At 40.3% G+C, this 13,232-nt stretch overlaps 6 protein-coding genes across 6 annotated transcripts; 3 read left to right on the forward strand and 3 right to left on the reverse strand.

The window, feature by feature from the left end:
* Positions 1 to 1,010: 1,010 nt before the first annotated feature.
* PHYBLDRAFT_77981 (hypothetical protein) lies at positions 1,011 to 2,390 on the forward strand (the record flags this gene model as incomplete). Its single annotated transcript, XM_018443320.1, has 4 exons — positions 1,011 to 1,070; positions 1,236 to 1,269; positions 1,327 to 1,380; positions 1,474 to 2,390. 4 exons carry the CDS (start codon positions 1,011 to 1,013, stop codon positions 2,262 to 2,264), a joined length of 939 nt encoding a protein of 312 aa, XP_018290936.1. The 3' UTR covers positions 2,265 to 2,390.
* An 11-nt stretch (positions 2,391 to 2,401) lies between these two features.
* PHYBLDRAFT_38849 (hypothetical protein) lies at positions 2,402 to 3,382 on the reverse strand. Its single transcript, XM_018440114.1, has 2 exons — positions 3,322 to 3,382; positions 2,402 to 3,165 (listed from the first exon to the last, which is right to left on the reverse strand). Exons 1-2 carry the CDS (start codon positions 3,352 to 3,354, stop codon positions 2,473 to 2,475), a joined length of 726 nt encoding a protein of 241 aa, XP_018290937.1. The 5' UTR covers positions 3,355 to 3,382; the 3' UTR covers positions 2,402 to 2,472.
* A 514-nt stretch (positions 3,383 to 3,896) lies between these two features.
* Positions 3,897 to 4,179, forward strand: PHYBLDRAFT_146217 (hypothetical protein; the record flags this gene model as incomplete). Its single annotated transcript, XM_018431606.1, has 2 exons — positions 3,897 to 4,112; positions 4,171 to 4,179. The coding sequence occupies 2 exons, from the start codon at positions 3,897 to 3,899 to the stop codon at positions 4,177 to 4,179; spliced, it is 225 nt and encodes a 74-aa protein (XP_018290938.1).
* A 2,429-nt stretch (positions 4,180 to 6,608) lies between these two features.
* On the reverse strand, positions 6,609 to 8,078 carry PHYBLDRAFT_3662 (hypothetical protein; the record flags this gene model as incomplete). The annotated part of the gene is made up of 7 exons (XM_018440081.1): positions 6,609 to 6,763; positions 6,872 to 6,972; positions 7,031 to 7,092; positions 7,149 to 7,349; positions 7,430 to 7,774; positions 7,836 to 7,919; positions 8,004 to 8,078. Coding segments are annotated over 7 exons (1,023 nt in total), but the record flags the coding sequence as incomplete, so codon positions are not given.
* A 789-nt stretch (positions 8,079 to 8,867) lies between these two features.
* PHYBLDRAFT_134039 (Cdk-PSTAIRE) lies at positions 8,868 to 9,977 on the forward strand (the record flags this gene model as incomplete). The annotated part of the gene is made up of 1 exon (XM_018429612.1): positions 8,868 to 9,977. One exon carries the CDS (start codon positions 8,868 to 8,870, stop codon positions 9,774 to 9,776), a length of 909 nt encoding a protein of 302 aa, XP_018290940.1. The 3' UTR covers positions 9,777 to 9,977.
* A 6-nt stretch (positions 9,978 to 9,983) lies between these two features.
* PHYBLDRAFT_177649 (hypothetical protein) lies at positions 9,984 to 12,719 on the reverse strand (the record flags this gene model as incomplete). The annotated part of the gene is made up of 5 exons (XM_018437912.1): positions 9,984 to 10,138; positions 10,206 to 11,533; positions 11,608 to 11,671; positions 11,739 to 11,879; positions 12,655 to 12,719. The coding sequence occupies 5 exons, from the start codon at positions 12,717 to 12,719 to the stop codon at positions 10,051 to 10,053; spliced, it is 1,686 nt and encodes a 561-aa protein (XP_018290941.1). The 3' UTR covers positions 9,984 to 10,050.
* Positions 12,720 to 13,232: the final 513 nt, after the last annotated feature.

Below are 13,232 nucleotides of genomic sequence, written 5' to 3' on the forward strand. Positions count from 1 at the left end.
TGATTTTGAAAAATAAGACAATGTGCTTAAAACGATGAGTGAGCCTTTAAAAATTTGGTTACTTTCTGCAAACTATGTAGGTTTCAAAATTCATATTATACTGTCACGATTTGGGCAAAGTATTTATAAGAAAAAATGTTTAGTTTGCAGCATCAATTCAATCCAATTTAAATGAAAATGGTTTGGAAATTGGGATTGGCTTAACGAGATACTTTATGAAACAATAATAGTTTATGTAAAGTCTTTCACAAATATTAAAACAAGAAGGGTTACTTGTAAATAATACATATAAAGGTAGAAAAGAGAATTTCAGGTGACTAATATAAACTTCTTTTTCTGCAAGGTAATACATGAAATTTGTATTCATACAGAGAAAAAGGGCTGGTTACTTGATACTTTGTACCCCCCGTAACTCCCTTGTCCAAACGTAACGCCCTTTAGTCTAGAACGATATGTACAGAAGATTTGTTCCAAGTTAGACCGGCCCTTGAATACAAGTATACTTCTAGTAAAGCTGGCCTTGTACATTATTGTTATTAACTATATCCCCCTCCTTTAATATATATATTAGACTTGTCTCACAGACTTTGCGACTTAGAGTCAAGCTTGATTCTTGCTCTTGAGGACTTCAATTCACTGCATTTCTCAGCTGTTACACGGCTGTATTCCAATTATTCATGACCTACCAGTTCAATTTGTTGTCATCAAGGTAGCCAGGTTCATTTCACAACTCTTTATGGGCCTGATCGACCACAAGAAGTGTTAAACAGTCAGTGAGACATAACTATAGCGAGTATCTACTAGATAAGCTGCTCTTTTAATGAATAAGAACCATCTGAGATTGGTGCATAATTAGTAGACACGTGACAGTATGGAGGTATCATTGTCACCATGTAAAATAGGTTCTTTTTTTTTTTAAAAAAAAGAAAAGTACTTCTTTTGGTTATGGTGAATATGCTTCTAGATAATAATGAAGATGATTTGGGTACAAGTTATCGATTATGCAAAATATGTCTAGAAAAAGACGATATTCGTCGATTGATATCGCCATGCAAATGCAAAGGATCAATGTAAGCCATTTTATAGATCCAACCGATGGAGACTGATGATCATCCAAAAGGAAATATATTCATACCTCATGCATGGCGTCATGGCGAAATTCACTTATGGAGAGTGGTAGAGATGGCGATCTCTATCATTGCCAGTTGTGTAAGCACAGGTTATATATTAAACAGCACCGTCCGTGGGCAGCACTTTTAAACCATAAAGGTAAGTTAATGAAAAACCCCCGTATCGAGTGAACTGGCATGAATTGTCTGACTTTAGTGACCCGTTCGCTGATCACTGTTGCACTCCTGGTACTTTTGTTGGTCCCTTCTGGTAAGCTGGAGTAATATGTGTCGTTATTAGACTAGAATCAATTTCATCGCGAAAAGTTCTCTTTGATTCACTATAATTAATATCGGATCTTAGGGGTGGTGATGAAGGTGTTTATACAGCTCTCGGTTATATTGTCAAATTATCCAGATGGTCTTATCAAGGCCTGGTCTTCTAGCTCAATTAAGGATGTATTTACCACCAGCCAGATAGACGTACATGTTCTTGCTGCATCCTCCTCTTCAGAAACAGCTGTTCGTGTCATTTACTCTCCGTTTCCTGTCTGTTTCCGTCTCTCATCATCCGATAATTACGATCTCTTCAACAGCAGAGCACTCAACTTATTTTTATTTCCATTTTCAGACGAGCGGTTTTGGCAGCTGATCCTCTGCCGACTAGAGCATTTTCATCTAGGGTTCTTTTTGATAGGAAGTGTGAACAATATCTGGTTGACCTACAAGATTCTCGATGATATGTTCGATTTGGTCTTGATAGGTTCAGACACACTCCAAGACGGGGTCCAGGTAGAAGGAGAAGAGGAAGAGGAAGAGGAGGAGGAAGAGCCCAATCTACCTACGATCAATCGTCGAGTGGGAAAACTTGTCAAGAGCATGTTACTCTTCCATTGTTGCACTCTTGTGGTTCTGTTTTGGATTCATTTCAATTTGTTAGCTTTCCACACAGATTCACCCCAAAATGACCCCCAGACGTACAACACTCGTCAATTTTTAGCAGAATTGCCTATGTGGACCCTCCGTTGGGTTACCCTTGGCATTGCAGTAGGAGATTTTGCGCTACGGAGTATTTATCGATGGCTGGGACGCATCAGCAATTGTGTTGCAGAAGAAGAGGTGCTCACATCGCCTGAAAATCAACCATTACACTAATTTACATACATCTCATATACACCCACCCACCCAAGTATATACATATATACATATATACATATATAAATGTATACATAGATACGTTTTGTTCACTAGATAATACGATCATACAGTCTTCAAAATTACGATACCAAATGGATAAGATGACAAAAAAAGACTTTATAACTGCCAACAGGCTTAAAATAGGTTTCTTTTTTGAATGTTGAATTTATGCCTCAACAGCAGCGGGGGCAGCGGGGACAGGAGCAGGAGTGAAGTCCTGGACAATGGGCTCCTCAACATCGGTCTCCTCCTTGGGTTCAAGGATAGTGACAATATCGGGAAGAGTGTTCTTGGGTCCATTGCGGCCGGTAGGATCACTGTCAAGCATGATCTTGACCTTGATACCGAGGACACCCTGACGCAACATAACGTGGCGAACAGCAGTGGTGATGAAATCACGAGCGGGCTGGCCGGAGTGGATCATGAAACCATCGCTGAACTTCATGGCCTTGGCGCGGGCAGCACGGAGCTTACCGGACACAACAACCTCGCAACCCTTGGCGCCAGACTCCATAACGAAGCGGACGACACCGTAGCATGCACGACGGACAGCAAGACCGTTGAGGAGCTTGTACTTGACAGACTCGCACTGGGCAATGGCGCAGAGACCACGGTTCTGGACACGCTCGGCGTAGAGCTCAACAGCGTTCTCGGCGAACTTGAAACGCTTCTGGACGAGGAAGGTCAATTCACGGATGCGACGACCCTTCTCACCAAGAACGTTCTGGGTGTGTGTGGCACGGATGATGATCTCAGTGCGGGCGGGGGTGACACGGACCTCAACACCAGCATAACCATCCTCAGCGAGTTCACGAGTGAAGTATTCATTCAACTCGGCGTAGAAGACACCATCGGCGACCTAGAAAGACAAGGTTGTCAGTGCAATGGCCAATATAATCTAACACACGTTTAGATAATCGATCGACTTACAAACTAGGTTGGCGGACAGAAAGTTGGATTCATATACATATTGGTTAGCTCATCAATCCATCCATGCATCAATCCATCAGTGTCTAACCTTTCTCTTCTTGGAGATTTGGGCAGCCATCGTTTCACTGAAAAAAGGAAGGAGGATGGTATGGGCTTTCCGGTGCTGTCAAGAGGCCGCCAGCGGCGTGTGTGCCCTCCAAGTTTCCTGCGGCAACAATTTGACTCTCCGACCGGACCACTCTCTGGTCCCCCTAATTTATTTTTTTAAAGCATTTTATCACAGCCAAAACTAAATGAGAAAGGAAAAAAAAAAGAAAAAAAAAAGAAAAAAAGAAGCATATATCAATATCAATATAAAATACGTAGGGAAAATTCCCTATTATTTATCCCTTGTATGGGCTGAAACCAGAGGCCCCTCTTTTGATATATATATATATATATATATATATGTATATCAATCGATATTCTTTATCGCAATCAAGCCTGTGTTTTCTAAATCTAATTTTCTTTCTTTGATTTCCCCTGGCTGAGAAGTGACTGCAGCGCTCTCTCGTTTATTTCCATACCTTGCCTTAAATGTCAAGCAAACCAACTCGGATAAAACCACCCATCGTCATTCTTCCCACTTTTATTTATTAATTCCCTTCCTTCTTTCTCCCAATGTCAGATATCAAGACGTATCGCAAACAAATGTCACAAACAAGAAACGGTAGCACCGAATTTATGGCCAATAGTCAAGGCTTGCAACGCACAGACGCGTCCTATATTCACCTCAGCAGAGAACAGCAGCAGCTACGAGAAGAAATTGCCCGACTCAGACAAGAAGAGCAGCAGCTGTGCGAAAAAGACGTCTGGGTCAAGAAAAACATTGTTGCCGTTAGAGAGCAAATGCACAATGAAGATAGATAATAGCCGTTGTGTGGCGACCACAAAGATACCATAATAAACATTCCTCAAATTTTCTATATTCAAGGCTATTGAGAAGATATGGAGTCCAGCTATGCTTTATATTTTATATTATGGGGATGATATATATGAAAGATTTAGTATTATTGGCTGTCTATAGGATGAAGGTCAAATTGCCAAGGATGCTCTCTCTCGTTCCATGCTGGTATCACTAGGATATTTGCTAGAATTTTTCTGCTCTCGCCCAAGGGACCGTAACCACCATTTCTGTTCCGTCTTATCGGCTGCCATCAGATAATAGGGCTTTTCCTGCATTAACTTCCGGTAGTCATCGCAAGCTAATGGATAGTCTATACACCAGTCATGGCGGCTATATCCACATTCAGTGCAAATTATTGTGGCCTGTTCGTCATGACATATTAAACAATGTACATCTGATCCTTCTATACGCTCAAATGAATGGTGCTTGGTCGCATTTGATTGCTGAAAAGAGGTTTTCTAGAAAATGAAAAAGGGGGGATATATTAGTATACAAATGTTTATAGCATACATATATACATATATGAATGTATCCATTGTATTTTAGGAAACTCACATTGATAAGCTGCTGTCGTTTCAGGGTCAATTGACAAATCTTTTTTGTAGCCATCAAAATTGCATGCTCAAGTTCCTTGTGAATTTTCCGCTGTTGTTCCTCGCTCGAAGTATTCATACCACTTGCCCTGAGCCCATTAATCAAACGAGAACGAGCTTCGAGAGTCTTTTTTGCACCTTCCATGTAACTTTCTTCTAACTTCAGTTGGCTATCAATTCTGGCCAATTGTATACTACTATCATGAGACATAGGACGTGTTATTGTAGTAGAGACAGTCTTTGAAGTAGCAAATGTTAGTATTTAATATCATGGCTACTATATTTCTTACCGATTCACTTGCACATGAAAGACTGTCTAGCACTCTAATGGAGAAAGTGCATTCAGCCTGAGAGGGGTTTAGGAAAGCTAGCTCATTGCTTTGCACAGGTTGAATAAGCACAGTTGGGGATCTAAAAAGAAACGTGATTGAATAAGAATGCCTAATAAATAAACTGACAACCTTACGCGATTGGAATCCTTATGTCAGGAAGTTGTCTTTCAAGCTTTTCACAATTCGAAGGCTTATTCTTGAAAGCTAATAAATTTCCATTTTTATATTGCACATAAAAAGCTTGGAAGTCTTTGGAACTTGGGCGGGTTGAAGTAGTGATTCTAAGAGGACCTCTGGGGCTGGATCCTACTTGTTTTTTAAATATATAAATAAAGTATAATGATTAATACTAATATATTGAATTTATAAGCTTTTTTTTTTAAAAAAAAACCATATATTAATAACTAGCTATATTAACTTTACCTTGACTAAACCACCCTTGTTTTTTTGAATATACTTTATCTTCGCGTTTATCTTGGTCATTGCTTTGGAACAATCTGCTTACTGTAACTGTCTCAGTTATTCGGTGCTGGGGTTGTAGAGCATCTTTGTGGAGGCGGGATAAATCCCGTTTGGCATCATGTAACGCATTTTCAGATTCCTCAAGGGCCTTTTCAAGTTGACGGATGGTTTCTCTGTCCTTTCGCCACATTATTGACAGAATCATGCTCCGACCTTGCTCAGGTGCATTGGGCTCCAAAGTTGGGAGTGCAGGAAGTGTTTTAGCAATCTGTCTAGTCTTTCCGACCGTCTTAAACTCACGTCGAAGGTTTTCCAGTTCGATTCGCAAGGATGCGGCAGTGAGCTGTGTAGACTTTGCCAAGGCACGCAACAACTGACACTCTTTACGCTCCGCTGTTATGGCACATACCAATGTTTCCTTTTCATTATGAAGATCCTCCAGGGATTTCTCTACATTGGCAAGGTGCTGGATATAATCTTGATGCTGGGTCTCATGTACAGTATTGTCTTTTTTATGACTCTGAAGCTGGGTACTAGTAAGTTTTAAGTGCTGCTTTGTTTGTTCGTGATCAAGTATCTCTTTTTCGAGATTCTCTTTAAGTTCGATTCTTTGAGAAGTTTCATTCTCTAGCTCCTGTAAAGCATTGTTTTTTTCATTTTCTAATTTTGCAGTGTCGTTAGTGAGTGCCTGAATTGTCTGGAGGAGATTTGATAGGCTGGCTTCTTTTTGAGATCTATCTGATTTCTGCTGCAATTCCTGCTCTTTCCAAATCTGTAATTCACAGGCTTGCTGGTTGGATATTTCTTCCAATGATTTTATCCTATCTTCTAGTTCTGTGACCGTCAGCTTAAGTTTGGTATTATCTTGTTCAAGTTGATCGACTTTAGGATTTACGGCATTGTGAACTTCTTCAGTATATATAGTGTCAGAAAGCATATCCTTTAAACGTAACTGGGGATCATTTAGCTGTCTTAAGTTGGCGATGTCATCTTTCATACTTGGAAGGATGTCCTTTGTCGTGTTTGGCATAAGACTTGAATATGTGTATCCAATAAATGGAAGACTTCGTCCTTCATATACGCCAGTATTATTAGTCTGCTCGCTAGTTATAGTCGGAACCGTGTCTTCTTCAGGGACCGAGAAATTAGATGTGTCATCTGGTGAAGATAGAACGGGAAGAAAAGGCGGTGTGGCTGTATATATGTATATATATATATGCGTGTGTATGTATGTATGTATGTGTGCTGTGAGTACTTGAGCATATGTCAAGGATTATTCCCACCTTCAAAAGATTACATTACCTCCTCTTATATTCTCCCAATCGATTCCTTTAAAGAAAGGATGGTGTTGTATTTCTTGGATTCCATTTTTCCCTAAACGATCCTCCTTTTTGCACAATAGCCTAAAGGTAACGTTACTATTCTGATACTTAATATGCGAATGAGAGGAGTGTGATTTACTTGCAAATAAGATCTTTCGCTTCCTCGGAGATCGGAATGTCATCGTTGAACTTTAGAGAAGACTGGGCAGATCTATATTTAGCAAGACAACAATGCAGATCACCCACAAATTACTTACTTGATGAAAAATAATCTTCCGATAGGTCTCGCTCTCGCTATCTCGCGAATAAAATGGCGGGTTTTCTTGAAGGACCTCGTACAAAACAATGCCCACAGACCACCAATCAACTTCTGTACCGTAAGTAACATTGCCCTGTTGTGATTCGAGTACTTCGGGAGAAACGTAATCGCATGTTCCAACTGGTGTTGTCGGTGGGATCTATCAAGTAAAGAAAAGAAAAAAAGGCGAAGCCTATATTTGTATACAGTACAGACTATGATCTTGGATTAAATATTTACCTTTGAGCAGTGATCGATTCTAATACACGATCCAAAGTCTGCTAGTTTGACATGCCCACTATTATCAATAAGAATATTTTGGGGCTTAATATCCCGATGAACGTATCCCAATGCATGCAAGCTATCAACAGCCAGGATTGTCTCGGCCATATAGAACCTCGCTTCATCTTCATTAAGGCAAAGATTTTCTTTACGATCGAGTACACTGAAAAGATCGCCTCCACCGGCATATTCCATTACCAGATAAAGATTATCCACATCTTGGAAGGCGGCGTGGAGGACAGGCATCCAATGGTTTGCGTCTGGGTGTGACAAGACTAAGCGTTCTTCCATTGAGAATGCCTTCTAGTAAAATTAAATGGTAAAATATGTGAGCTTGGATGACTTATTTGGTGAATTGACATACTTGTTGCTGTTGTAATAGTGGATCTTTACTAAGAACTTTCATCGCATATACATTACCGTCTAGTTTACTGCGGACTACAGAGACCTAGAAGATATGAGTTGGAGAAAAAGGTTTATAGACGGAGAATTGTTCTACTAAACAATCCTACTCACTCACGCAGTAACTTACTATGCCAAAGAGCCCATTGGCAAGAGGCCGAATGACCTCAAAATCATTCTTGTTGATTCTTGCCGCTCTTAGTTGCTTCTCGACCTTTTGGACTAAAAAGATTCGTGTCAGATTAAGCTTATTGATGTGGGGTTATTACATTGACTGAGAAACTCTCCGATAGTTTCTTGTCTATTGGTTCTCTGGTAAGCTTCACAATCATCATAAAGAGCTAGAAGGGCGTCTAGGAGGGCATCAGTGGTGTATAAATGGCGCTGTTCTAAACGGGCGGAGATAGAGGAATGTTGGGAGACAGGCATGGTGAAGAGGTGTGTTGAATTATTTGCCTGTTGAGTGTTTGTTATATTGTATTAATTTATGATATTCTAATATATGGTTAATTAGTAGCAATGTAGAGGGAAGGGTGACAAACAATAATGGTAATAAAAATAAGAATATTAAGAAAACAAGGGTACGAAGCTAAGAGAAGGAAAAGAATGGATGTTTTCGTCCTTGCTCGATTCTATTTATCGTATATAAACATTCTCCTTGTTTGGTAAGTGATGGACAACAACGGTTTTTTTAGCCCACTGTGTAAAGATCCATGACGTCCTCCTTTCTCCCCCCTCCCTTCCCCCCCAACCCACCCACCCACCTTAATAAAGCACAAATCTTTTTGGATTTACGGTGGAATCATACAATCTTCCAAAACCACCATCATGATTGGATACACCACTTCAACCAGCGCAAATAATCAAGAAATTCAGGACTTTTTTTCATTAAAACTATGACTTGACAAGGAAGATGTTTGTCACCTGACCCACTTTCTCTTTCTTGGTGTCCGCCCTCCTCTTTTTCTTTTTCTTCTTCTCATCTCCTGCCCTCATGTCTGCCGCCAACGGAACATCTGATCAACGGTACACGCGTTTAGAGAAACTAGGCGAGGGCACATATGCTACAGTGTTTAAGGGGAAGAGTCGTCTTGGAGGAGAGATAGTCGCACTCAAGGAGATTCATTTAGATGCAGAGGAAGGTGCTCCATCCACTGCTATCCGCGAGATCTCTTTGATGAAAGAATTGAAACATCGTAATATTGTCCGCCTCCAGGACGTTATCCATACAGAGAACAAGCTCACTCTCGTCTTTGAATTTATGGACCAGGACCTGAAAAAGTTTATGGATGTCACCGCACGATCTAGTCATGGTGCACTCGAAACACCTATGATCAAGTCATTCATGTACCAACTGCTACAGGGTATTGCTTACTGCCATGAGAACAGAGTGTTGCATCGTGATTTGAAACCCCAGAACTTGCTTATTAACAAGCGAGGAGAACTCAAGTTGGGTGATTTTGGTCTTGCACGTGCCTTTGGCATTCCCGTAAACACCTTCTCCAACGAAGTTGTCACGCTTTGGTATCGTGCACCCGATGTCCTGTTAGGTTCACGAATGTACTCAACTTCAATCGATATCTGGTCAGCCGGCTGTATTATGGCTGAAATGTACACCGGTAGACCCCTTTTCCCTGGAACTACCAACGAGGACCAACTCCAAAAGATTTTTAGAGTGATGGGTACTCCTACCGAACAAACATGGCCAGGCGTCTCTCAGTTGCCAGAATATAAACCTGCTCAGGCTATCTATCCTCCGCAGCATATCACCCAGATTTTGCCTACATTGGATCCAATGGGACTTGATCTCTTGAGTAGAATGCTCCAATACCAGCCCCAAATGAGAATCTCTGCAAAGGATGCCCTTAGCCATGTGTATTTTAACGATGTAGCTCGCTCCTAATGGCTTAACTATAAAAAAGAAGAATATCCAAACTTTGACTCTACATATTCACCTCAACACTTACCCCTCTCAATCTCTCTATTTCTCTCTATCTGTTGAACTCAATTTACTATCTTTTATATATGTCCAACATATAAGCACAAGCATTCATAATGTAAACAGCCCACGTTTGCATGGATAATAAACCTTTCTTTCTCTCTTTTTTGTTGTTTTATATATGTATATATATGATGTGTGTGTATATATTTTAGGTAAATGTAAAAAAAATAACGTCTTACTCGCCAAGTTGAGGTCCCTTGAGCGAAGTTCTACCAGCACGCATCATCTCATCAACCAACAAAAGGTTACTGGCAATCACAGAGCTATAAAATAGTATTAGTATCTCTATTCATAAATAATAACAATAAAACAAAACAAACTCAATATTACCAAGAGTGTAACATGTGGCGGTGAACTCTGTAGTTGCTCCATACACCTTCCAGCTTGGGGTCCATGGTCTCGCCTGTCTTGAGATCTACACCAACAATATGTCCCTCCATATGCTCATCCTGAAGAGCAACAATCACGTCTTGAGCATCAAAACCAGCATTTTGAGCCAAAACCTTGGGGATGACGAGAAGAGCATCGGCGAATGCCTGTACACCCATCTTGGCTCTACCCTTGACACTCTTTTTGAATTCAACCAAATGTTGTGAAAGAGCAACTTCAAATGCACCGGCTCCAGCAACTACAGCCTTGTCTTCGATCGCATTCTTTACTGCACGGAGACCATCACGGACAGCATCGTTGATCTGGGCAATTGTGTGTTGGTTAGGTCCCTTGATGAGGATAGTGACACTGTAAGGATCCTTGACGTCTTCAATGAATGTGAATTTCTCTTCTCCAAGAACCTGCTCATACACAAGTCCAGCATAACCCAGAATCTCAGGAGACAAATCATCAACCGAGTTCTGAGCAACACCACCGCACACTAACTGGAGGCGCTCCATGTTTCTACGTTTGGCACGGCGAAGACCGAGAATGTTGTTCTTGGCAAGGATATCGAGTGAAAGAGGGTCAATACCCTTTTGGTTGATAATAACAAAGCCCTTGTTGGCGTTGACACCAGTGCAGAGAGAGTTCTTGAATTCGACCAACTTGCGTACCTTGTCGTCTACATGCTTACGCTCACTCTCAACCAGCTTTTCGCGCTGTTCAGGGGTGGAATAGAAGAAGCCAGAATTGATCTCACTCTTCTCGTATTCCAGACTCACGTTAAGGGTAAGAATAAAGGCATCTTCAATCTTCTTGGGCATATCAGGGTGACGGGCACCATGATCCATCACCAAACCACGCACAAGTCGGGACTCACTCTCGGAACGGTGCTGCATTTTCATGATCTCCACCATGTGCAAATCAATAGGCTCTCCTTCACGGTAAATGGCAAGAACAGCATCCACAACAGCCTCAGTCAATGTATCTGCCAACGAACGGTGTACCTTTGTACGCAACGAAGTACGTGCCACAGACACCAACAATTCACGGTCTACTACAGGCTTAGGGGTCTTAAAAGTCTCAAGGAACTTGAGTGCCTCGTTCTTTGCTGCATCATAACCCTCTGTAATCACTCGAGGGTGAAGTCCCTCGGAGATGTATCTCTCAGCCTGCTTAAGAAGTTCTCCGACAAGCAATACAATCGAAGTCGTGCCATCACCTGTGATTTCATCTTGTGCAGTGGCAGCCTTGGCAATCATGGCAGCAGTGGGATGTTGGATTTGCTGCAGATTATAAATAACATTTTTAGCTTTTAATTCCTTAATTGTTCTCTTCATCCATCGTCATCTATTTTTACCATCTCGGTCAGCAAAACCTTGCCATCCTTAGTCAACTTGATGGAGCCTGCACCATCAACCAGCCTAAGATGCACATTAGGATGAGTTCATTATTGGTGTGTACGTAACATCATCAGAAAGCTTGTATTACATTTTAATGGTACCGCGGGGACCAAGGTTAGAACGCAGGACTTCCTGGAGACCAATAGCAGCGGTGATGTTCAACTGGAGAGCCTGACCGCGTCGGGCGACATCTGAGTTGGGGTTAATCAATTTAAGTGCTGATGATGCCCTATATTACTCATAATTATTAATATCCACTCGAAAAAAGGCGCGTTTGGAATTTACATGATGAACAGGGAGTGTTCTTTTTTGTACAGATGGATGAAGAACGAGAATGAAGTGAAGGAGCTCTAAGGTGGAAGGATGGGTGGCTGAGATAATCCAAAAAAGGCAACTAAAGTCACGATAGTTAGCATCACTGTAGACAATTAGATTTTGTTATTCTAACAAATAAATACAATACAAAATAATATTTAGACGAGGTAGACCGGTTGTCCCTATTGGGACAGTTTAAGAAGCAATAACCATACTACTCTAAGAAAGAAAAAACTGTTCCTCTAAGTTCATTCAAATATTTGATACTAAAACAAAAAACAAACATAACCCATAACCCATACAAAAATTGAAAACCTTGGTTCAAATAAAATAGCAATAATTGCACTTGTTTAGTTTCTTTTTTCTTTATGTCATACATTGTATACTCATCTTCTAACATTTATGATAACATTTCTTCCTAAAGTTTATTATAAGCTTTTTATACTGTTAGCAACTTAAGTATTCACTACCCATTTGCACTACCTGTTTGTCTAAATTTATGAAAGTCTTTCAAATTTCTATAATTATCTTGATAGATAAAGGTTCTCTTGTGTAAATCCAATTGCTATATAGTGTGCCAGTTGATCCCTAACTTTAGCTACTTCTCTACTGTTTATCAATTGGGCATACAATTACCATTGACTACAACATGTGCGAAATTCAGATATTCCCTTCAGTTAAATGTTTACTTGCCCCCATTGTTCATCTCAAAGGGGAACATAATTACATTGCGAGTTATCCGTGCAAGAGTCATTCGTGAACTTGTTTTTAAAAATACAGAAGGACCAAATATAAGTCATGTGCAGGGTATCTCCCTTTCTTTTTAAAAATATAGAAAGATATATATATATATGATAATGATGATGATAAGTATTCTCTAAGTAGCCTTTTTCCTTTTCTTCATCTCTTCCTTGCCCATTAACTATATCTGATCCTGCACCCTGTACCATTATTGATTTTGTTTCTCTTTCTATAGTAACCCTCTCATAAGATTTGAGGCCTTTAAGACACCCCAAGCATCGCCGATCATTACGAAGCGTGACTGTGTAGGGACTAATAATAAAATATTGTTTTCTACAAAAAAGATCTCTAAGTAGCTTTGGTTTAAGTAAAGTTTTTAAATAGAATGGTATTTAATAATACAAACTGCGCCTTTTATGGACTTAATAAAAGCAAATGACCATTTACGAAAATATCAAATGTCTACCATATCCAGCTGTTATTTAATCTTAATCTGGTACAATATATAGGATTAGCAAGTACAACG

Source organism: Phycomyces blakesleeanus, assembly GCF_001638985.1.
Source record: "Phycomyces blakesleeanus NRRL 1555(-) unplaced genomic scaffold PHYBLscaffold_12, whole genome shotgun sequence".
Lineage (NCBI taxonomy): Eukaryota > Fungi > Mucoromycota > Mucoromycetes > Mucorales > Phycomycetaceae > Phycomyces > Phycomyces blakesleeanus.

Excerpts from the sequence above, each read along its gene's own strand:
- PHYBLDRAFT_38849 (XM_018440114.1), bottom strand. The coding sequence starts at position 3,354 with ATGGCTGCCCAAATCTCCAAGAAGAGAAAGGTT. Across the intron at positions 3,166-3,321 it reads TCTCCAAGAAGAGAAAGGTT|GTCGCCGATGGTGTCTTCTA; the intron begins AGACACTGATGG and ends TTGTCTTTCTAG.